Source organism: Rhinolophus sinicus, chromosome 8 (assembly GCF_057876585.1).
Source record: "Rhinolophus sinicus isolate RSI-liver-muscle chromosome 8, RSI-T2T, whole genome shotgun sequence".
NCBI classification, from domain to species: Eukaryota; Metazoa; Chordata; class Mammalia; order Chiroptera; family Rhinolophidae; genus Rhinolophus; species Rhinolophus sinicus.
Genome location: NC_142508.1, coordinates 38836039 through 38860042, shown reverse-complemented (window position 1 = coordinate 38860042; position 24004 = coordinate 38836039). Strand labels below are relative to the sequence as shown.

General features: G+C 50.9%; 1 protein-coding gene across 5 annotated transcripts in view; it reads right to left on the bottom strand.

Annotated features, from left to right (window-relative positions):
• LIG1 (DNA ligase 1) overlaps positions 1-24004 on the bottom strand; it is a 33914-nt gene that overhangs the window by 7520 nt on the left and 2390 nt on the right. For 2 of the 5 annotated variants that reach the window (XM_019752616.3, XM_019752619.3), the window contains exons 2-22: positions 23567-23637; positions 21406-21495; positions 18779-18914; positions 16222-16348; positions 14322-14417; positions 12798-12893; positions 11994-12110; positions 11697-11772; positions 9454-9480; positions 9232-9312; positions 8908-8964; positions 8634-8806; positions 6645-6811; positions 6195-6271; positions 5338-5429; positions 4989-5088; positions 4246-4331; positions 3527-3642; positions 2419-2514; positions 2084-2194; positions 1470-1541 (exon numbers count right to left, since the gene is read on the bottom strand). In XM_019752616.3, the coding sequence (XP_019608175.3) occupies positions 1470-1541; positions 2084-2194; positions 2419-2514; positions 3527-3642; positions 4246-4331; positions 4989-5088; positions 5338-5429; positions 6195-6271; positions 6645-6811; positions 8634-8806; positions 8908-8964; positions 9232-9312; positions 9454-9480; positions 11697-11772; positions 11994-12110; positions 12798-12893; positions 14322-14417; positions 16222-16348; positions 18779-18914; positions 21406-21495; positions 23567-23637 (2064 nt within the window). Of the gene's footprint in view, positions 1-1469; positions 1616-2083; positions 2195-2418; positions 2515-3526; positions 3643-4245; positions 4332-4988; positions 5089-5337; positions 5430-6194; positions 6272-6644; positions 6812-8633; positions 8807-8907; positions 8965-9231; positions 9313-9453; positions 9481-11696; positions 11773-11993; positions 12111-12797; positions 12894-14321; positions 14418-16221; positions 16349-18778; positions 18915-21405; positions 21496-23566; positions 23638-24004 lie in introns of all 5 variants that reach the window. The other 3 variants (XM_019752617.3, XM_074316172.2, XR_012490562.2) reach the window with 2 other exon arrangements.

Sequence of the window (24004 nt, the reverse complement as noted above, 5' to 3'; positions counted from 1 at the left end):
AAGCAGCAGGAGAAAGGCATTCAGTCAATAAATGCTAGACTGAGACAAATGACTTGTCATTTGTTCAAAAGAAAGCCAGACCACCCACTTCCTGCCTGACACACACACACGTGCAAATTCCAGCTGGAACACAGATTTCAAAGCAAAACACAAAACTGTAAAAATACTAGAAGAAAAACTAAGTGAAAGCTTTTAGAATGCTAGGGAAAGAATGGCCTTTTTAATTTTTCTTTTTTTTAAATCTTGGGGATAACGATGCATTAAGGGGAAAAACAATGTTTGACTACATAAAAATAATAGTTAAAAACAAGTTCTATAGAACAAAAAAGACCAAAAGGCAAAAACCAAATAAGGAATATTTGAAACGCTCATGGCACGAAGGACCCAGCAGAACAGGTACAATCAAAACATGAAAAAAAACCCACAAAGCATCAGATATTTGATACCCCCTACCCCCACAAAATCATGGGAAACAAAATCAGAATTCTTTTGGTTTTCCTACAGTTATTTTATGAGATTAAATGCTATTCTTCATTTGCATCATGAGGTGGGTGGTTTAGGCACTGGACGCGTTTCAGCATTAGGACCACAACTGGCTTCGCTCCACTAGTAAGTGGGACGGGCCAGTTGTCACTGTGCAGTGACTAGACCGTCAAAGATTATCTGGGATGAAGATGGTGATGGCAGCTTCCATGCCAGCCACTGTGCTTCATGCCCGTGTCCCACCACCTAACCTGCCTGTAACAGACAGGGCAGGGGCTACTGTTAGGTCTTTATTATGGATAAGAAACCTGAGACACAGAGAGGTTAGTCACTCACCTGTGGCCACACAGCTAGGAGGGGAGAGCTGGGGTATGAGAGCAGGTTGCCTGGCTCCAGACTCAACCACACCTACCCTGGAACAGTGGTTCTCAAACTTTTTAGTCTCAGGACCCCTTCACACTTGAAATTTATTGAGAACTCACTCCAAAGGGCTTCTGTGTATGTGGGTTGCATCTCTCGATATTTACCATATTAGTGATACAGTATTCATTATAGTATATTCACTGTGACCATATTAAAAGTAAGAAATCTTGAAAACATTAATTAATTAAAAAAAATCCAATACATTAACCCAACCTCTTTATGAAACACGTGTACATTTTTAAATAGTTAGTGAGAAGGGTTTTTACATTTTGGAAAATTCTTTAACATCTGGCTTAACAAAGGTTGGATTCTTGTATCTGCTTCTGCACTCATACGGCTACAGTACGTGAAGAAAATCCACCTCACACATGGTAAGTTTGAAAAGAGAGGGCCTCCCAGACCCCCACCGGGGTCCTCGGACCTCGCTTTGATAAATGTTGCCCGGTGTGGCCTCCCAGCTCAGTGACATGGCAGAGTCAGAAATGAAACTCAGACCGCTGGCTCCCAAGCTCATGCACCACCTGCCACGCCTCGGCCGCCCTGGAAGTGAAGCCGGAACTCACCTCTCCGTTGAGGTAGATGAGGTCGAAGGCATACAGACACACCTGCACCTGGATCTCGGCTGCATCCACCTCCTGGGTCGAAGCAGAAGAGAGGGCAGAGGTGGGAGAGGGGAGCCAGGGCCTGGCTGGGTCCCCTCCGGTCGTGCCTGTGGCAGACACCGTTGTCACCTTCCACTCTCCCCTTCTCCCCAGCTAAGAGGTCGCACACCTGTGACTGGCAATGCTGGTGGCCCCAGGTACCAAACTGTGATGGCGCTCAGCTGATCCCAACAACCTCATTCCCCTTTGCCAGGTATTTCCTCTCCCAGCCTCCCTTGCAGCTAATGATGGTGACATGATACGATTCCGGTCAATGAGAGTAAAGACGTCAGCTAGGGTGCAGGTGGTGGGGGCTCCTAGAACAGACTTTCTTTCATGAGACACAGAGATGTAGAAAATAGCCTTCCTCTGTCCTACTTGGCATGCTGGGATAAGAAAGCAACGGCTGGAGCTGTGGTAGCCATATTGCAAAAGGCTAAGAGACCTGCACCCTGACTGACACTTTGTCCCTCTGGAGATTGGGCAGGACTGGGAGAAAGATGAGAGAGCATGGACATGGCAGGCAGTGAGGCTACCTTGCGTTTGCGGGTGGTGAGCACTTGGAATGGCTGGATCTGCTTCTTTTCCCGGTCCCAAGCCACGGCTTCAGTGTCCAGTATAAAGGATGTGACTGACGGAAGTTTAATCTGAAAGAGGAAGAGGGAGACCCAGGCCTGGTGAGACGTGGAGGATGAGGCCAAAGACAGACACAGGGAAACAAATTTCCTTCTCCTGTAGTAGCTCTCAAGGTCCACTGACGCCCTGAGGCCCACGAGCCCCCTGCCGCACCGAGCTGGGCAGGACAGGCCTTGGTTCTTTGTACGAGTAACTAGAGCCCCCGCCCGAGCGAAAGCGGGTGACACACACCCACCTTGGGGATGCGGCTGATGATGTCGGGGTACTTTCCAGTATTGTCTTCCTGATTCCTGCTAAAGATCTTCACCTCCCCGCCTTCTAAAACATGGATCTGCGACAGTGGGAGAGGGGAGAGCAAATCAAAGCCCGGTCTACCCCAGTGCCCCCTCCTTTCTCTTCTGACCCCCTTTCACTGGCCGAAGGTTCCAGAAGCTCTGGAGGAGGAACTGGTTCAGAGACCTGAGCAAATTATCTCTGTTCAAACAGCACCTCCCACTCGGGTGTGAAAGCCCCCACGTTTTCTTCACCATCGCAATCCCTACTCTCGTGCTGCGTATGTATTTGTGGATTTGTCTGGACGTTGTTATGCTGTGAATATCATCCTGGGTTTCACTGTTAATTTACTTATTTTAATAGTCTGGTCACGGTCCTCAAGAGGCGCTCCATCTATGCCATCTTACATGCATGTTACCTCAAGAAGTAAGTTGTGTGTGGGATAGAATATATGACTTGAAACATATATGTGTGTATATATTGCAAATCACTGTCACTATTGTAAATTGTTTCTTTGTATTTTCTCAACACTGTATTTTAAGGTCCATCTATGAAGCCAAAGGTCTACCGACCCCACTATTTGTAACTGCCTCAAGCACCACTGGGTGGCACCCTCCACACTTGCTCACCCATCCCCAGGCGATGAACCGGGATATGGACCCAACTCCCAGCCAAGGCACTAAAGCCACTAGAAGCTTTTTTACAGACCGGACAGGAGGCGTCAAGCACTGGACCACAGGACACAGCGTCCGTAATTGCACTAAGGGTTACGCACGCGCCTGTTATAATAATGAACACATTCCCCAGCAGGGCATGAGCACAGCGGACATTTCTTGAGCTCTCACTGCTATGGGTCAGGAATGATGATTTGATCGAATAAAATTGATTTTCAGATGAGCCAGTGAGGTGGCTGTTATCATACCCATTGCACATAGGTGGGAACTAAGCCTTAAGAGATGTGCGGTCAGACAGGCAGTGCAGAGGCGGGCAGTGGGCTGGGGTCTGACTGCCCCCACGCCCCTGCTCCTTGGCACTTTCCTTTCCGCTGGAGGATGCGTCTGGCCCCATACCTGTGCCCTCTGCCCATCGTATTTGTACTCGCAGGTGAAAGCTGCCTCCTCGAAGCGTTTCAGGACCTCGCTGACGCCCCTGGTCGGGTGGGCCAACATTGGCTTTAGGGGGACCCCTGGGAAGGGGGAGAGAGGGTGAGTCATGGAAGACGGTAGAGGGGCTGCTAATTGTGACGACTGCTAACGGCACACAGGAAACATGTGTGCAAGGTCCGGGTCACACCCTCACCAGCTACCCCCTTCTCTCTTTCTCTCATCTCGAAATCCAGAACAGAGACGTGAGCCATCTATAATTACGTACATTAGGGTGACAAGCTTGGGATGACAAAGTGGCAAGACAGAAGAAATCTGGCTCCCTGGGTGATCTCCAGAGCAGAGCCAAGTACCCTCCCTGGCTGCCTGTCTTCCTCTGGACTCATTTGAGAGAAAGAGATCCTGTCTGGCCTGAGCCACTGCGTTTTGGGGTATCTCTGCTCCAGCAGCTTCATTGACACCCGATCTAATACAGAGGGGGACCCCAAGGAGAAAAGGCACGGGTCTGAGCACCAGGGGACAGGGTCCCACCCTCACAGACGAGGAGGAGGAGTCTGCAGGTTCTCAGAGGGCTGCCTGGGAGTGGACACCTCACAGCCACCCCGAGGGCGGAAGCCAAGGCCAGGGGACCTGCAGGAGGGCGCGGGCGGTGCTCAGACCTTCACAGGCCCCGGAGTGGCTCGTACCTGGACTCAGCCGGCAGTGCTCCGGGAGCCGCTCCAGGCCGTGCTGCAGCAGCACAGGGACAATCCGGTCCAGGTCGGGCACCTCACTGGGGTTGTGGGGAGGCGGGGAGAACAAAGGGGGCAGTGTCTTTGCAGAACTCAGGCAGCCTGGATACGCCGCACTCTGGCTGCAGTATGGACTTCTGCCCACCTGTCACCTCGTCCCTGGGGCTAGTCCCACCTGTCCCTGACTCCGTCACCCTGTCTCTGTCACGGTCCTCCCTCAGTGTCACTACACATCACTCTGACTCGCTCTTGGTCTGAGCTGCCATAGCCCCCCATCCGCAGTCGCCATCTCACTGTGGCCGGCCCTGAGTCAGCTGCCAGCCAGGTCCTCCCACGTGGCTCTCCCTGGAGTCCTCTCCATCACTGCACAGAAGTCCTGAGCCCTCTGTGCTGGTCACCAGCCCCTCTGCTATCTCATGGCCTTTGTGCATGAGAGCAGCACAGTCCCGTCTGCTGCTCTCACCTGTCAGCCTCTTGGTGCTTCTCCCCATCCCTGCGCCAGACCCTTCACTGTTTGCTCCCTTCCCGATCTGTCACCATCCTGCGCCTAGCGCCACTCTTGTCTGGATCACCACCCTCCTGTCATCAGCCCCATCATGGTCACTGACACTTGCCAGCCACTGGCCCCTCCCACATCATCCGTGGCCCCTCCAGCTCCCCCTGACCTCCTCACTCTGACCATGGCCCCTGGATCTCACCAGAACGTCTGCTTCAGGATCATGCCTTGCTCCTCCAGCCACGTCTTTCTGGCCTCTGCTGTCTTGCCCTTCCCTGCATCCACCACGGCTGGGGGGAATTCTGAGACAAGACCCACCAGAAGAGCCTTGGGATACCTGACCCCCTCAGCTACCCCAGGGTCCACAGTGGGTGATGTGTTGCACCGCAAGGAATGTAAACTCAGTGCCAGGGACACTGTCCTCAGGGAAGGCGCCTGGAGTGGCAGTGGGAGGCAGAATCACGTTGGGGAGGAGTGCGCGGACTTCTGGGAAGAAGGGCAGCCCAGGTTAACTCAAGTGGTGGGCACCGGGACTGGCCATAGGGGCTCACCTTGGCCTGGGGGTGTGAGGCTCACAGCCTGGGAGAGGGCGGCCAGCACTGACTGCTCTGCCAGCCCGAGGCGCAGCCGTCCACTCAGGGCTCTGGGAAGAGAGCAGGCGAGGGGCAGTGGGCACATCCGCACCTGTCCAATCTTGACCTCTATACCTGGCTCTGCCTCCTCCAGTCTCCCCCACCGTGACCCTTTGGAGACCCTCTCCTCAAAACCAGAACAACCTTCACAGCCAGATGGGACCCAAGACATCACACAGCCCCACTGAACAGATGAGGAAACTGAGGCCAACCAGTAACAATGACGACCACTGGCATTTCCTGGGGACAGTTGGCCTGGAACTGGGACACAGCCTGCCCCACTGGTGCCCACGTGTGATGGTCAAGGACCCGTCCCCAGCATAGGTCTTGTTCTGAGCCAATGACCTGGAGCACAAGGCTTAACTCCCTTGTGCCTCTGTCTCCCCCTCTGTAAACCAGGGTGAGGATCACAGGGCCTGCCTCGCAGAACTGCAGAGAGGAACTGACGGGATAAAGCATGTGGCCCAAGGCAGGGCACCCACGAAATGCTCCAGGATGTCAATGGTTTCTTCATTGTCACGGCAACCACCTGGCTCCTGTACGTACTGTACTTGGCTCAGGCCAAGGCAGACATCACCAATCAATCATGGCACTCTTTCCCCACAGCCCAGGACACTTCTCCAGGCAGTATTACCAACGAGGAGCTAGTGTCCCATCCGACCAAGGAGGGCCGGGCTCCTGGCTCACACTGCTCTCGTCTAAGGTCAGGGCACTGGCAGTGGTCCCAGCCTCCAGTCCCCCACCTTCACCTCCTCGCACCTCACGGCCGCACTCACCTGGCAATGAATCGGGCTTCTGAGTGGCGGCAGGCAACAAAGAGGCCTTTGATGATGTCCATCTTCCTGGTTGTGGACTGAAGAGGTGGGGGAACAAGGTCAGGGCCTGGGGATGAAGGAAATACTTCCTCCCTGCCCCCTGCACCCCCACTTCCTACAGCCACGCGCTCAGTAGGAAGGGCCAGCTCTCCTTCTTGCCTCCCTCTCTAGCTTTATTCAGCATATAATTATTGTCACATGGCAGACACCAGATCAGCTGCCAGAATCTCAAGAGGCGGTTCAGTCTTGAGGGTGGGAAGAAGGAATGGCAGGTCCACACCCCACAGGCAGAACTGAAGTGATCCTGCCCCAGATAGTCTAACTCTTGCCCTCTTGCCACACGTGGTTTTGGGTCCCCGAGGTGAGGAGCAGAGGGTCTGGGGACGGAGGTAAGCACCCCGCCCCACTCACAGCACTGCCAGTGAGCCGGGCGATGTCTCGGAATTTGGCGAAGACCCCAGAGGCGGTGAGGGCAGGCGGGGGCAGCATGAGCCTTTGGGTGCTGCGGCTGTTCTCGGCCACCAGCCCCACGTCGCCCTTCTCAGCTGCCTCAGCCCGGACAGACTCGAGCTGCCGACCTTGGGGGAGGAGAGAGCCAGGTGGTGAGGGCATGGCTGCACCTCCCTTCTCTGGCGGCCTGGCTGCATCTGCTCCGGCTAGGTGTCCTGCGGGCGACCCCCCAACTTCCCCAGTCCTAACACTCACCCACTTGTTACAATAGCTCACTAACACCTGCCTCCCTTCACGTCAGGTGTAAGAGGCCTATTAGATGTCCGCATGGAGTAAGGTTCGCAGTTGGATGAACACGTCTACATGGGGGAGATGCCTAGGGTGGCGGTGTCAGTATGTAGATTCGATTCAGAGCCACGGGGTAGGATGGGATCACCAGGGGAGCGAGTGTAGACAGAAAAGGCAGCCAAGGGACCCTCTGCCTGTCCCCCAGTTGGTCATGCACGCCCTCCAGCAGGGTAATTGTTGTTATTCTAGCTTTTTGAAGTCCCCAGTTTAAACACAGAGAATGTTTTCTGGTCTTTCTCATTGTCCAGACTGGGTCCCACAGGCCCCGCACTGTTAAAAGCAGGAGGCTGGGAAGACAGTTAACACATGGCTCTGACCAACACCTCTCACTCCATCAGAACCACAACTCCTTCTCATATAATAAGAGGTCACGAGCAGACAGCTGCTGACACTGGTGTCCCCGCCCAGCGGTGCCACGGGGCGGAGGCCACTCTGCCCTTTGGCACTTGTCCTTAGAATGTCAGCAGTAAGGGACTTTGTGTCACTCCATTCTATTCTGAAACGAAATACAGAGATGATATAACCTACAGACACTGTCATTTCGGGAGAATGCCGACTGTAAAACATACAAGGAACAGCGCTTTCTAACGAAAGAGCGCGCATTCCCACCTTTGGCTGCCCGGCTCCTGCACTCGAAGATGCGAAGCGACGTAACGAGGTGGTCGGGCCTACTGCCTGCACGTGGAATTGCACAAAAGGGGCAGCAACAAGTGTGAGCCTTCACATGTGTGTGAGGTGGAGATGTGCACTGTCAATAGTGCTGGGGTTTTCCAAAATGCTGACCAGCTCTTAACAAACCTGGGGCTGGGCGGCCATCAGGGCCATGAGGAGACGCATTGAGTGTGTGCGCTAATGGGCTAAGGACGTGCTTCTTGACGGCCCCCAGACACAGGTCGCTCACCTGCTCCCAAGCTGAAATGATGTGCCTGTCCCTCCCTAGTGTCCTGTCCTGGCGCCGGATCCATCATCCACCGAGTCGTCACGTAAAACGCCCAGGCAGTCTTTGCACCCCCTCCGATCCTGGCCCCCCGAGCCCAGCTGGTCCTTCCTGTTCCCGTCTCTCCCGGCTCCTGCCGTCTCCTCTGCTCCCTGCAGCTTCGGCCCCAGCTCCTCCTCCCCTGGACCTTCACCCCGGCCTCCTCCATGGACTCCTGCTTTCCTGTCCGTCCTCCACACAGGCCCAGAACCGACCTGGCCCCTCGTCTGCTCACGAGCTTTCTGTGGCTCCCTGATGCCCTCACAATGAACACCAAGCACTGAGGCCCCTTGGCACCGGCCAGCCTCTCCACAAGCACTGGGGTTTGGCTGTTGTGGGCAAGCAGCCCCGCCCATATCCCCTTCTTTCCTCGTCTCCTCTGGGTCCCTCCTGCTCTCCTGGTCAGGCCTGCAGGACCTGCGCCACCTCCCTAAGCCCCGGCCCTCAGGCCCAGCCCCCGACCCTGTTCTTCGCCTGCAGCCTCTTTCCAGCCCCACTGCCCCGACTCCGCTGCCAATCCATTGCATCAGGCCCCTCGTCGGCCTCTCTTCAGAGTCCCTCTCCATCACCTCAGGTCTTCCCCAAGCTCCACTCCTACCAGAGCTTCCACCACAGCCCCTCCGTACCTGTGGCCTGGGCCACTGCCTTGAGAAGGATGCCGTCCCCGACGCCAAGCTCCAGGCCCTGCTGGGGCGGCCCAAGGTGGTTGAGACTAAGGTAGATGATGGGGAGAAGGTCTGGAGGTGACAGGGCTACCACGGAGCGCAGCAAGTTGCTCAGCGTCTCCACCATCCGGAGCCTGGAGGAGGAGCGGGCGACTGCTGGGTGAGGAACAGAGCCGGAAAGCACCCACCCCCCAGGGAAAGCACCCACCCCAGCCAGGACAGCCCGATTCATTACCGAGCAGAAACCTCCTCGATCTTCTCAAAGGTCCGGGCCACAGCCAAATAAGGGACCCTGGGGAAAGAGACACACATGCTGTCCCTCACCCAGCCACCTCCCCATGCCTCCCTGGGGACAGCCTTGCTAATTCCCAAATGCACGCCCACCCGTAACACGCTCGCTCCCCAGGGTTTTCTCTCTGTCCCCTTCAATGCTGCTGACTGTGTCCCCAAAACATGAAGAGAGAGATTTGACAGTTTCCTCCAACTGAGGCCACCGGTGAGAAGGCCCCCCACAGTGACAGGGGCTGGGGTAGGACAGCATGGGGAGGGACCGCCTCACTTCTGGCCCGGCCCCCAGCAGGCGTCTTCTACGGGATGGTAGTTGTTCTTGGCAGGGTTGTAGCTACATGGGTCCAGGGGGCTGTGGAGGCAAAAGGGAGATTAGACTGAGCAGGAGCCTGGGTCAAAGGGAAGCCATTCCTCCAACTAATATTTACTGGGCACCTATTATGGGCCAGGCCCGTTCTAGACACAGAAGTAAATGCAAACGAAGTGTGCTAACCTGGAGCTCACATTTGAGTGGGAGAGTCTGGGGAAAAATAAACAAACAATTTTAGGCATTAAGAAAGTATTTCAGAAAAGAAAAGAAAACCAAGTAGGGGGAGAAAGACGGATAGTAGGTACTACTTCAGAGGGTGGTTGGGGAAGGCCGGAGAGGAGACACATGGGCAGAATGACATGAACGGTGGGCGAGCGGGGATCAGGGAGAAGAGCATTCCGGGCAGGGGGAACAGCAAGTGCAAAGGCCGTGAGGTAGAGACACACTCGATGTGTCTGAGGCACAAAAAAGGGGTCAGCATGGTTAGAGTGGACAGTATGATCCGACCATCTTGTAGAGCCCACTCTAAGAGGCCTAGGACTCCTCTCGGCCTCTCCGCCAACCCCTCCCTCCTTCACCTTGTACGAGCAGAAGGGCACCAGCGTTGGATGTCACAAAGTGCCAGGGCCTTACTAAGGTCCTGTAACACATCTGTTAGCAATCAGCCCTACAGGCAGGGACTTCTGTTTTCCAGATAAAGAAACAGAACACAGTGCTTAAGCAGCCCACCCACGATCACACAGCCAGCAAGTAACAGGGCTCCAGAGACTGCGCTCTAAACCTCTGCATCATAAATAAACGCCTCTGGAAATGCCTCCCGCTGACCCTGTCGGAGCCAGCACAGTCCAGACTGCAGTCACACACTGGGTTCAAACCCCTGGGGCAGTGGCCGTCCCCTCCAAACCAGTGTCTCCATCATCCATTGGAGCCACCAAGGGTCCTCGCATGACATGTAGTCATCAGGGTAAGGGAGAAATTAGGGTGAAGGTTCCCACTCCTTGATGCAGTTTGTAGTGAGCATTTTTCAAACACTGATTCCCCAACCTCAAGACTATATCTCCACCAAAACTTGGGGGACAAAAGGGTACAGGAGAAGACTCCAGATTTTCTTCAGCTCTTCAGCTGATTCTGATGCACAGATCGGGTTGAGGACGGCAGAGCTGGGCTGTGCAGCAAACTCTACGGACTCAGCGTTTAGTAAGTGGTAGCCATCCTGGTTGTCTCTGTTATTACAAGAGGCAGTAGAGCACAGTGGGTAAGAAGTTCTATAGCCAGACTGCCTGGTTCAAACCCCAACTCTGCCACGCTCCCCGTCTATGACCTAAGCAAGGCATTAAAATCACATAATAATAATTATTAGTAGTAGTATTGTTATTGTTAATAGCAGCAGCTACAACTGCTGAGCTTGGCCATGGCAGACTGTAGTCTAAATGCTCCAAATCCTCAGGAGGAGGCTGCCACAGAAAGGCTAAGTCATTTCCTCAAGGTGACACTGCTGGCAAAGGTGGGGCTGGAATTTCTAACTACTCCACAATACTGCCCTGCCTCATGCCTCACTTTTCTCATCTGTGGTATGGGGACGCTGACAGACCTACACACGGTGGTGCTGTGAGCAGTCACTGCATTACGATACAAAAGGCACGCTGCCTAGGGCCTGGCACACAGTCAACGGTGGATGAAAAGGTGTGCTTTCTGTCACCCATATGTCCCCATTTCAAAGGGGAGAAAACTGGAGGTCCTGAACGTCTGTCTCCTGCTGGAAGCCATCAGAGATGGACAGTGATCAGGCTGGGAACTACATAAGAAAACTGGTCATAGCATCACAGGAAATTAAAAACAGGACCTAAAACTTCATGCATAGGACACCAATTTTGTTAGAGAAACTTATTTATAAATATGTAAGCACAGACACGTACCCAGGAGGCAAGATGGGGCAGTGAAGAAAGAGCCCAGGCTTAGGAATCAGAGTGACACGGGTCCCAGGCCTGGTCCTAGCCCTACCTCCCTGTGTGACTTGGGGAAGCCAACCTAACCTCTGTGGGCAAATGGGTCCAATGTCTGTGAAATGGTCAAAATACCCGCTTCCTTCACAGGACTACTGCACAGATGAAGTAAAGCGGCATAAAAGAAACCTTTAGCACCGTACCTGACATAGTAGGTGTTCAAGAAAAGGAGCTGACTATTCCTAGTGCTGTCACACCCTGAAATGGTGCCATTTACTCTCACAACAAGGTCTCAACTGGAGTACAAAGCTGACATTAGGAATCCCCAAAACGTTTTTATCAGAATAATTATAGCTGAAAGAATTTTTTGTGATTACCTGTCTCCTTTTTGGAGGCCTAGAATAAAATTAAAGAAACTCTGGCTCACTGCATCCTTCTTTTCAATCCACTGTCCTCTCTACTCAACAGCAGACACTGACTCACCCCTTGGGCTCCTCCTTTATTGGGGTAACAGACTCCTCTTCTTTTACTTCTTTTTTGACTGCGGGCTTCCGGGGGGCTGGAAATGAAGCCAGGAAATTGTGGGTCCTGTCCCCCACCCCACAACCACTCTCCACCCAGCACCACCCCATCACCCTGGAGAGGGTGACAAGCCAGGAGAGATAAGTTAGACTTTCTAACTCGAGGGAAGACCAGAGAGATTTGCAGCTTTCTCCGGAGAAAAACACCCCTGCCTCCGCCCTGCACAACCCCGGGGAGGTGACGGGGGGACAAACTCACTGAAGAAACTGCTGAGCGTCCTGGGAGGCCTGGGGGGCTTAGCCGGATCCTCCTCCTGTGGCTCCTGCTTTATCATCACACCAGGCTCTGAACTGCTTTCTGTCGGGGGCTCTGCTCCTAAAAAGGTCACATGGTGATGATGCAAACTGTTTTGACCCCGACCCTTTTTTTCAACCCCAAGGTCATTCTGACACTATAGAAAAACCTAACCAATTCTGCCCTTTTCCTCTCGTAAGTTTTGAGCCTCTCAGGCCTGATGCTTTTTTATCAGCACTAACTCCTGGAATGTTAGCATTTGGCCCAAAGCGGGACACTTGTGGAGAGTGGTAAAAAGAAATCTCAGCCCGATGAGAAGAAATGGCCCCACTTCTGCAGCTGCAGAAAAGCAGGTACAATTTGGCATCCTAAAAATGTCCCCATGGTGTTGTTTCTAACACAGGAGTCCCACGGACACCAGACGCAGAGCTTGTTCTGTGGCCTGTGAGGGTAATACTCACCTCTAAAATCCTGTAACTCGGCCTAGTCTTCCCACTAGTCTAACTTAAAAAACTACTGCTCAAGCAATAAGAGTGTCTATGATTTCTGAAAGGTATCAGGAGGATGAATGGCTCTTTCATTTTTTTCCCACATGCATGGAGGAAAAATAATGACAAAAACAATAACGATAAAATCAAGGACTCCCCTAGAATTTGCATTTAAATAACACATTTGAGAATCTATGTCTCAGTTACATGAACTATCCTCCAAGAAATCTGACCCCAAAATCGAGATGGGGCTGCTGGGGGAAGAGGATCAGACACTCACTGCAGGTCTCTGGGGGCTCAGGAGTTGCCATGGGTGGGTCCCCCTCTTCTGTTTCCTTCTCTATGGCCTCCTCCGGCTCTGGGAGGCTTTCTGCTTCTGTTGACAGAAATGTCAGATGGCAAAAAGTCACTTTGACATTTCAAATCACTAAGGACATTTCAACTCCCAAGACATTCTGCTCCATTTGTTCTTTCAGGAGCCAATCAAGTGTGTCTATGAAGCGATGGGAGAGGGTCGGCCTCCTGCAAGACAAAGACCTCCGAGGGGACCCAACCCCAGTGTTCGCCTGTGCAGCTGAACAATGCCAGTCCATTCTTATAAACTATTATTTCAGAATTATTCACCTCAAAATTAGAGTTGCACATGATAACTTGTTACAGATTATAATAGAAAATGTTAAAACTGACAGAAAAAAAACTATACCTCCAGGGTAATAATAAAAATTGAATAAACTAACTTGGGAAAAATTTGCGTTAGTAGAAAGAAGCCACCCACCCCCACGCCCCCAGACGCTGACAATAGCGGAAACTACACGATTTACAGCAAAATTTGTTCCTGACTAAAAATTACGAACAGGAAATGAAATCTCGACCAAATTCAAATCGTTCCTGGGAAAGATGAACCTAATAAGGACCTGTCATTAAACAAACAGACAGAAGCAACGGCTGCAACTGTTATAATCTCAGCACCCAAATGCTCAATGGATCAGACCTTTATGACTACATTTCCCAGGTGTCACCAAGATGCAGGGAACTCACAAGGACACAGCAGAGTATTTGACATTTTCAAGGGAAACTGGTGACATCTGCTCGACACTATATGAACTACCAGCTCAGTGTATTTTGGTTTTCAGTATCAGGTCGCATTCTTTCTAATTCTTGATGTTGTATTTCTGCAAAGCTGGGTTTTCACTGGTTGCTGTGATAAAAACCAAGTACTGCACAAAAATCAGTGTGGGACAGGAAACAGGAAATGAGGGTGGCAGTTTGCAACTAGATTCCAAAGTTTGACAAATGGTGCAGCGTTTTTCAATGTATGTGTGTTATTCTCAAGTGCTCAAGTTGCTAGAACATACATAGTTGTTTGAACCTAAGTACTTAATATGTGGAACTGGTATGGTGTTGGCCCAGGGGTGCCATGAAAAATGACTGAGACACTGAGAGTGATGTGAAAGTGTGGGAACCTCTGCTTTCCAGTAAAATTTACAAGTAACAACAAATCATTTAGAGGGACATACTTTCATAAACTAAAGATAAAAAGGGGAAACCACGTTTGAATGAACACTGAACTAAGATGGCCCAATGAATGTATTTCAAAATGCTCTCTTAGCAAATCTCCCTGTGTGGCTGTGTGGAGCTCTGAGAGATGCTTCTGGATGCACGGACACAGGCATCAATCGGTGGGGCCCTGACACCCGTCCTCTCGGACAGGCCCCGCCCTTCCAGATCGCACGCATGCACGCACACACACGCACATGCACACACACGCACATGCACACACACTTCTCTCCTCCAGGTGTCTCACCTCCTTCCTCCTTCTTCCTCTTGGTGTCTCCGTCCTTGTCCTCGCTCTGCTCTTCCAGAACATTCTGAATTGTCCGTTTAGAAAGCTGCTTCCGAGCTGAGAAGGCAAAGGGCTCGGTGTGGCGGAATCACTGGCCCATGCGTCCCCGCCCCAATGAGCTCAGGCCCTGAGAAGGCTCTGGGTCCCATCTCTTCTCCACCTGCCCACAGCCACTGCCCCAGCTCGGCTGTCTCCTGGCTGTGTGACATGAGCAGGTTACTTAATCTCTCTGTGCCTCACTCGCCCACATCTGCAGAATGTTAACAATCCCAAGAAGTAAGCAATGATGTAACGGGCTCGGCCCACTCCCCGACGCTAGCAGATGCTCTCCCTGCACCACCTGCATCCCTGGGATCTTACCATCTCCATGTGCCTCAGACAGATTTTCCAGAACTTCAGAAGCCCGGAAGTGGCAGGGAATCAACGGGCCCTGGGAGTAACCCTCACCCAGGGACTGATGGGTGCTGGTGTATGAACACCCCAGCTCCTCACACAGCAGGTATCTAATTCTGAGCACACATTGACGCGGGCTCCCAGAGCGTCCCCAGAGGGGTAAGTGCTCCGCCCACTGTGGTAGCTGACCTAAGAACACATCTTACAGTGGCTGCCTCCACTGCCCTGAATCACTGTGTTCATCCCACCTCCCACCCCCTCAAGAAACAACTTGCACTTAAATCCTTGTTTCTGAGCTTCAGAGCCGGCTTCTAGAAAACTCCACATTGAGGCACTAACACATGGTGAAGAAAAGGCAGCTGTAACCATTTTCGTCCACTCTCACCTTCTCCTTGGTCTCCTGGCCCCGTGACTCCTTCCCACTGCCTGAGAGGGACCTTCTATCAGCTGTGGTTGGCACCCCTGCTCAAAAGCCGTCCACGCTTCCCCATTCCCCACTCCAGGGTAAAGTCTTTTAATCTCCACTCTGTCCTACTATCCTACCTAATCTCTCCCCACTTGACCTTCTAACTTCCCATGACACGTACGCAAAATACTTTATTTTCCAACTTCGCTGAATTGTTACTGTTCCCAAACACACTGTGCTATGTCACACCTCCGGGCCTTTGCACATGCTGTTTAGCAGTCCTTTGGGACAAGGTTCCGCTGTCACTTCCTCTAAAATGAATTCCCTGACACCTCTCCAGAACAAATCTTAGTGTCAGCGCTGAGCTCCCAGCAGCCCTGAGCCATTCAGCCATTTCGTTACGATCACCTCTCCCACAGGTCTGAGCTGACCCTTCAAGCTTGCAGCCCTCCCATGGCTCCCCAGCACCCACAGGACAAAGCCCAGCCTCCTCAGCCTCACATGCAAGACCCTCGGGGAGCCAGCCCCCACTCTCCTCCCTACCTCATCTCTCTCCACACACTATCCCCAAGCTCTCCCTGCTCCCCAAATCAGTTATTCTCCAGAATCACTGACATGTATGGGCCTCCCCAAACATGCCATGCTGTTCTACCTCGAAGCCTCTGAACATGCTGTTCGTGGCTGTGACACTTCCCATCGTCTTTCTCAACACCACGAACCCTAAACCATCTGCTAAGACTCCACTCAGTCACCTCTCCTGGGCTGGCTCAGTTCTGCGCTCCCACAACACCCTCTGTTACCACTATTATTTCTTATACCACTCCATCCAATGGCCATACGTGGCGAGCCACACAAGCTTACATTTTCTGATATCTACACTGAAAAGAGGGAAAAAAACTGGTGAATTAAGTCATTTCCCCAAGGTCACATAGGCAGCGGATGGTGGAGCTGTGCTTTTAACCACAGTGCTAAGATCGGAGCTGTCATGAGGATGGCCGCCTGGGGTAGAAATCCAAGTGGGGACAAAGACAGGCAACTGAAAGGGCAGGGCCGTGTCCTTACCTGTGCGACGCTTTGGGATCCCTGACGGGGAGGTGCGTGTTGGAGAGGTACTGGAGAGGGGACGGCTGCTGTCAGGACACGTGACCGGACTGGGAGAGGAAACTTGTGCAGAGTCCAGGGCTGGCTTCTGGAAGGGGAAAGAAGAGCAATTACAGAGTGAGGGGAGGGAGGAGGGTACACACAGCTCTCATTTCTAAGCAGTTGAGAGTAGAGAGGCGCTCTAAACCTCTCTTTCTCTGTGCAAGCCCTCCTCTCCACCCCATGGTCCTAGCCCCAGCTCAGGCCTCGTTCTCTCTTACTGGGCCATCATTCTACCCTCCTGTGAAGTTTAGTGGTCCCACATTCTCCCCATCATTGATACCAATAACAACCCTCTTTTTTCTACAGTTACAGAATCTTTGATTTTCTTCTGGGCATATGATGGCCCAACTAAAGACTACACTTCCCAGCCTCCCTTGCAGCTAGGTGTAGCCATGAACCCCAGTTCCACACAATGTAAGGGGAAATAATGCACACTTCCTTTGGTTCAAATAACACTCACTTAATGGCAAGTGAGTGCCCACCTCTTCCCAATGTGGACATTCACTTGGACAAGCGCATCTAGGCAGGGCAAGCAACAATAGGGAAGCATCCTGGCTCTCTGACACGGTGAGACTGCCCCACTAATCCTGGACTTTTAGGGCTCGTTAGAGAGAAAAACAGATTCCTACCTTGCTTACACCACTGTTACTTATGTCTTGGTTTCAACTACTAACTAATCTTCTTACAGGGACCTGTGCCAGTTATTGAGCAATCGTTCCTCAGCTCCCATCCACTCTCCCTCATGATGCTGGGACTCTGCAAACTCTTTTCCTGCTGACAGCGAGCTGTGTCAGGCAGCACAAATACAGGATGCTGGGTAGGAATGTGTGAGCTGGACCCAATCTACAGGATTTCCAACACTTGCAGGGCCTGCTAGTGGCGCCGCAGCAGACACCAGCACCCTCCACCCAGTGCCCTTCCCTCACAGATCCGAGCCCCAGGCCGACAGGGCACCTTCCGAGCACCCAGCCAGCATCCCTGCCAGGAAGCTCTGAATGTCAGCTTCACAGCCCGAGGGATGGTAGCTGCGCCCTGCAGCTGCTACTTCTGCAATGCTTTGCTTCGAGTTCTCTTTTCACCCATTGGTAACTATAGACCTAGTTGACAATTCTTTGTTAAACTCTTTCTCTTCAAATCACTCGTGTGGTTTCTGTCTCCTATTTGGACCCTGACGGATACGAGCCCCCAAGGCATGTTCTAAACGCTGCCCAGAAGCCAAAGCTACCTCTGGCCCTCTACTGCTCAAAATCCTTCCAGAGCTCCCGAGCAGCCTCAGGGTCAAGTCCAAGGCCTAAAGATGTTCCCATCCTCATCCTCGGGATCTGTGACTATGTTCAGTTACACAGCAAGGACAATTCAGGCTGCAGAGAGAATGAAGGTTGCTAACCAGCTGCCCTTAAATGGAGAGATGATCCTGGATTATGCGGTGGGCCCAGTGCAATCACAGGGGCCTAAAAAGTGGCAGAAGGAGGCAGGAGAGTGAGATGCGACTACTGCAGAAAGACACAGAGTTGAGAGCTTTGCAAATGGAGAAAAGGTGGCTTCTAGAAACTGGAAAAGGTAGGGAAATGGATTCTCCCCTCAAGACCTCGGAAAGAAGCACAGTCAACACCTTGATTTTAGCCCCGATGAGACCCATGTCAGGCTCCTGACCCCCAGAACTGCAAGGTAATACACTCATGTGGTTTTAAGCCCCAAAGTCTGCAATGAATCGTTATAGCAGCAAATGGGAAACACATACAAGGAGTCAAGGAAAGTTTCATGGAGGTGACTTCTGAGCAATGCCCTGAAGTGAGGGATTAGGCCACACGTGTACATGGGGAAAGGTTTAGGCAGAAAAAAGAGTAAGAGGCCCACTTGGCATGTGTGAGAATCTGGGCAGAGCGAGCAGAGGAAGAGCTGAAGGAGGTGGAAGAGGTGTCTCCATAAGGACCGGCTCGGGCCGGAACTCCCAACCCTGGGGGTTCGAGCAGGGGACAGAGGATCCAACTTCACCACTGACAGAGACACACTGTCCTGTGGACGTTATCCACAGAGCAATAAACAGGCATTAAATGACTTTTTAAAAAAGAGAAGGAAATGAGCCCCACAGAAGACGAAAAGCTGTCTGACAACAGAAGATACTGGACATGTTTTTGAGCCCTTTTGCATCAGGCATTATTCTCAGATCTTTATGTGAACTGACTGCATGCATCTTCTCAGCCACCGGGAGGCAGGGAGCTGCAAGTGGCAGGGGAGGCAGCTGAGGCATGACAGGTCAGCGAGCCCGCCCCAGGGCCCAGGGCAGAGGCAGAGTGAGGCCCCTGCAGCCCAGGCCGTCCGTCTGCTCCGTGGCACAGCCACTAAACCCTTCCGCCTCCTGGGGCAACGCTCCAAAGTCCTCCTGAGCAGCTGCTGCACCCAGTTCCCCAGGCTAATGGGAATGATGGGAATGGGGTTCCTTCCAGTAAAAATGGGCACGCTGATGAGCACCTACCTGACTTTTGGGGGACATGAGGGCTTCGTCCTCTTCCTCCTCTTCACTGCACAGGACCCGGGCCGCCTTCCTGCCCGGCTTCTTCACTGGAGAGTCACTGTCGGGCACCTCTCTATTCCGTTCCTTCAGTGCCACCCTGGAAGGTGGGAAAATGGGGGTGTTCTAGCAGGCAGAGTGTGACACTGCCCCAAACACTGCACCTCCTTCACTACGTTCATTCCCTTCCTTTCTTTCAATGAACATTTTCTGGGGGCCTCCTAGGCTTATACTTTCACTCATCCATCCATCCATCACACATCTCTGGAGGCCTCCTATGTGCCCACCTGTGATGGGTGACGCTGAGGAACAAGCAGAGTTATTACTGAAGGCAAAGACTAACCTCCAACATCAATTTAGACCTCCTTTAGTCATCCAAGCCCAAGTTTTAGCTAGCTATATGGACACTCAAATAGGGGCTACCCTTTCCAGCCTCCCCTGCAGCTAGGTACGGTCAAGTGATGGGTTTTGACCAATAGAATGTAAGTGACCATGACTGACACATGACCGATTGCCCTCATATTGTCTTAGTCCTGGAACTTGGACTTCCTGACCTGCTTTGACAATGCAGATGAAGCCACGGCAGAACTGAAACAGGGAGGAGAGGAAACCTGGGTCTCAGTACAATCTACGTGTAGTGGTACCGAGCTGTCTACCTGCCCTATATTGTCTAAACAGCTGAAACTCTTCTGAGAAAAAGGCAACTTTTATTTTAATTAAATCACTGTGACTTGAGTTACTGTTAATGCAGCTCAAATACATCCCTGACACTGGCTCTGAGGAGCTCTCCGTCTGGTGAGGAACAGACACAAACCATCCAAATACACTGTGACATGGAGGTCGTTTCAAGTGCTGAGAACACAGCTGATTCCTACAGGTTTCTGCTTTCACAGAGCTCATGGTCTGGACAACGAGACCAACATGTAGACAAACAGCTCACTACTTAGGTCGGGGATGGCACATTTTATGGAACATCATCAAAAAGAATAAAGTGAGTTTATACAAAGCATCGTGGAGAGGGCTTTAAAAGACATCTTTTGTGTGGGGGGAGAAAGCACGCTATCAATGCCACAAGAGCTGTTGCTGTTGATTTTGTTCACTGCTGTGGCCATAGGGTCTAGAACAGTGCCTGGCAAGTAGAAGGTACGCTAATAGGTATTTGTTGAATAAATAAATATGTACAGTATGAGTCCACGAATGTAAAAAATATATGCATGTTTGCCAGTGTATATCTGCAACTTGCATACATAATAATGCTGCTTTGTTATTTAAAAATAAAGGTGTATATTATTGGGAACCTTACATGTCAGGGATGTGCTAGCTACTTGAGCTGTAACAGTGATCAAAATGACAGCCCTTCTATCTGATAAATAAGTATGGGAAACACTCGTTCAATAAATATTTACTGAGCACCTACTATGTCAATAACTGTGTTGGGTGTACATATATTTATAGGCATAGAAAAAAGATATACCTCAAACTGGTAATCGTTCCTCTAGAGAGTAAATATTGGAAGGACTTCAAATTTTTTACTTTACCTACTTCTCTAGGTTGACACATTAACAATTACTATGTAGAATGTATAATTCTACATAGGGGTATCTATGCTAGAAAAAAATATCTGTACCCGCGCCGTAGGAGATACACAGACTATTTATTGCAGCATAAATTGTTTCAGCCACAAACCAGGGACAACCTAAATATCCACCAGGAGGGGAATGTTAAATAATTTCTATGGTATATCCATAAAGTGGAACAGCAGGCAGAAGGTAAAAGGGACAAAATAGTCCTCTGTGTCCATGAACTAAAAAAAACCTGAGTCATAATGTTACTGAAGAAAGCGAGTTAAGGAACGATATACACAGTATAAATAACATTTTTTTAAAAAGTAAAATATATCACAGAAAACTACATATGCATATACAGTACATACAGCATTGTACAGACAAAAGGGACAGATCTGAAAATTAAGTGTCAAAAAACACTACAGCTTGATTCTTACTACTTACTGAGCTAATAAGTGTATGAACCAGGCACTATTCCACCAGTTGCACATGTGTTAATTCACTGAACCCACACAGAAAGCCTGATAGATATTATGATAACCTATTACACAAGAGGAAACTGGGACACAGGAAATGAAGTTATTTGCCCAGGGTCCCAAAGTGGGAGTATGAACTAAATCTAGGTTGAGTCCGTGCTCAGGCAAGCTGATTGGTCCAGGGGGTCATATGACCCAAGCAGGATCTTCTGAGAACTTGTGAAGTAGATGCTGGAGGTGAGAACATTGCTCTATTCTACTTATCAAGATGCATCAAGATGTCAGCCTCAAGATGAGGCCAATGGCCAGTCTCTATGCTTCATGGAGAAAGTCTCCTCTAAAATGAAGCGAACACATACGGAACAAAGCCCTGAAGGCAACTCTGAGGCCGTATATCCAGCTGTGCCTGAAACTGGGACACCTTTGGATTTTCAGTTACTAGAGCCTAAAATTCCCTTTGGGGTCCTGAGACATTATGAGCTGGGTGTGCTGCCAAGAGAGTCCTGACTGATAAAGGAACAAACTCACCACATCCCAGCCTATTACGTACTTCGGTGGGGGCTCTGTCTCTCTGATGCTGCTAGACGTCTCCTTCTCTGGCTTCTTCGTTTTGTCCTCTTTCTTGGGGTAGAAAAATGACCTGGAGAAGTACAAGAGTGGGGGAAAAAGAGAATGATAACAGCACTAATAACTCTTCCGATCCACGACGTACTCTACAGTTTCTGATGCCTGTTCCCATCCCAGCACCTGTTCCCATCCCAACACGTAACGGAGGATTTCAAATAACCCCCTTTGCCTGATAAGGAAACTGAAACTCAGAAAGAGGAGGCAACGCTCTGCTTATTTTTCTGCCCAGACTCAACCTGAGAGATATGACACATCCCCCATTTTCATTCAACAGGTATTAACTAAACACTTAAATATGTGCCAGGGCCTGTCCTGGGCCCTAGGGATTTGGAGGTGACCTGGACACATAAAATCCCTGCCCTCAAGGGCTTAACACTCTAGTGGACGAGGCAAATATTGAACAAGTTAACTAAATATAACAGATCAAGAGGCGGTAAGTTCTCTGAAAAGAAAGCAAGGAACCCTCCTACCACTTGAGACTGGCTAGACTTGGGGTAGGGGGGGCGTGCTCCCAGAGAACGAACTAAGAGGGAAAATAGGAATTCAATGGTAGGGACCTGGCCAATGCTTCCCTGGCCGAGTGAGGATGGGCAGCAGCACCTACGATGTCCTGGGGACACCATGTACCCCTAAGACAAGGTGGTGAGTAGGCACCTCACCTCCATGCCCAAGGCCCCAGTCTAATTATGAGAACACCAAACAAACCAAATAGTCGGGGACAGTCTACAGGTATTGTGACAAAGTCTGAGAAACTGTCACCCAGAGGAGATCGAGGAGGCATGACAACTAAATGCAACATGCTAGCCCGAACTGGATCAGGAACAGAGGACATTAAAATTTTTCGGATTGGTGAAATCCGAAAAAAGTGTGGAGTTTGGCAACAATAATGCACTGACTGATGCTAGCGCCTTATTGTGACAAATGGACCACAGTAATATAAGATGTCAACAAAGGAAACTGGATGAGGGTCATGCAGGAATGCTCTGTGCTATTTTTACAACTTCTTCGTGCATATAAAATTATTCCAAAATATTATTTATTTAATCTTTAAAAATAAAGAAAGAAAAGCAAGGGGCGGAAAGCCATCACAGGTGCTCTCAACCCAGAAGAGACTATCCCAAGATTTCTCATCACAGCGGGGAAATGCAGCCTGGGATCTGTGTGAACCACCATCCCCCAAATCTGTGTATGGATGTCCAGGTCTGGGTCTGCCTACAATAGATACATTTCCTCCTTCTGGGAACAGCCCTCCATTTCTCTTTTGCGAGGCTCTTTCCCCCAAATTCTCTCAGTACCTGAGGTTTGCTTGGGCCTACCCTTTCACCCACAGCCACGGTGGGCACGTGCCTCAGGCCTGGCCAATCAGAGCCCTGCATCCCTGTGGCTGCAGTGGCTGGGTCGGGGACCAACATGTGGCCCAAGCTGGGCCAATGAAACTCGACCCTAGATATTGTTGGGACAGCTGGGAGACAGCCTCTTGTCACTGGGGCTGCTAAGTCTAAGGAGCCACAAGCCCAAGGAAGCGAGCCTGCCAGCAGGACGCAACATGGAAGAAAGCAGAGCTGAACGGTGGGGAGACACAGATTCCCAGGGGCAAAGTTTTGGCAACGGGATCCAACTATTAACACCAGAGGTTTCAACTACACAAGCCAAATGACTCCTTTCTTTTTTTCCCTGAAGCCAGCTTGCATTACGCAGGGCTTCTCAGCGTCGGCATGACTAACACATTAGGACAGATCATTCTCTGTTGCGGGGGGCTGTCCTGGGCATCGAGGATGTTTAGCAGCATGCCTGGCCTTTGTCCGCTACATTGCCGAGACTAACAACCAAAAATGTCTCCAGACACTGCCAGATGTTCCCTGGGGGGCAAAACTGCCGCTAAGAACCACTGGCTTAGGGTTTCTGAACCTTGCAGCTAAAAAGTTTTAGTTCATACACGACCTGTTTTCCATATCCCACTCTCCATTTTCCATAGTGGTCAACTCCTGGAAATGTCAACCTGAGTTCTTCTAAGAAAAGGCAGAGAGTTAGAGAAGGAAGCAGAGAACTTAGTGTAACGTGGGAAAGGGGATGGGGTTCCTTACATGATACTTCGCTGCATGATGGCGTCAGAATGATCCCTTCTCTGCTCCTCCTCTTCTCCTGTCAGTTGCTCCTGAAAGACATCCAAACACCTGGTGAGGAGACTGCTTGTGCAGAGACCAAAACACATAACTTCCTTCTTTCAGAAAGAAAAAAAGCCCCACAAAATCAGAAACATGATTTCCCCCTCAAGAAGAAACTCCCATTTTTTTTGGACCAGAATGATTTGTTAGTGAGATTTATTAGTACAAAAAGAGTTCCACGTCAGAGAAGAAGATATGAAACCTCCTTTCCACACAGAGTCTCCGCTTATTTGCACATGAACTTTCCCATCTGCTGCCCACAGCAAATCCACAGGAGCAGACACTTCCTCCCTGACTGTGCCCATTCCAGAGCTGGCCCCTCTTCAGCTTCTCCCAACCCCTTTGTCTTTAGCTAAT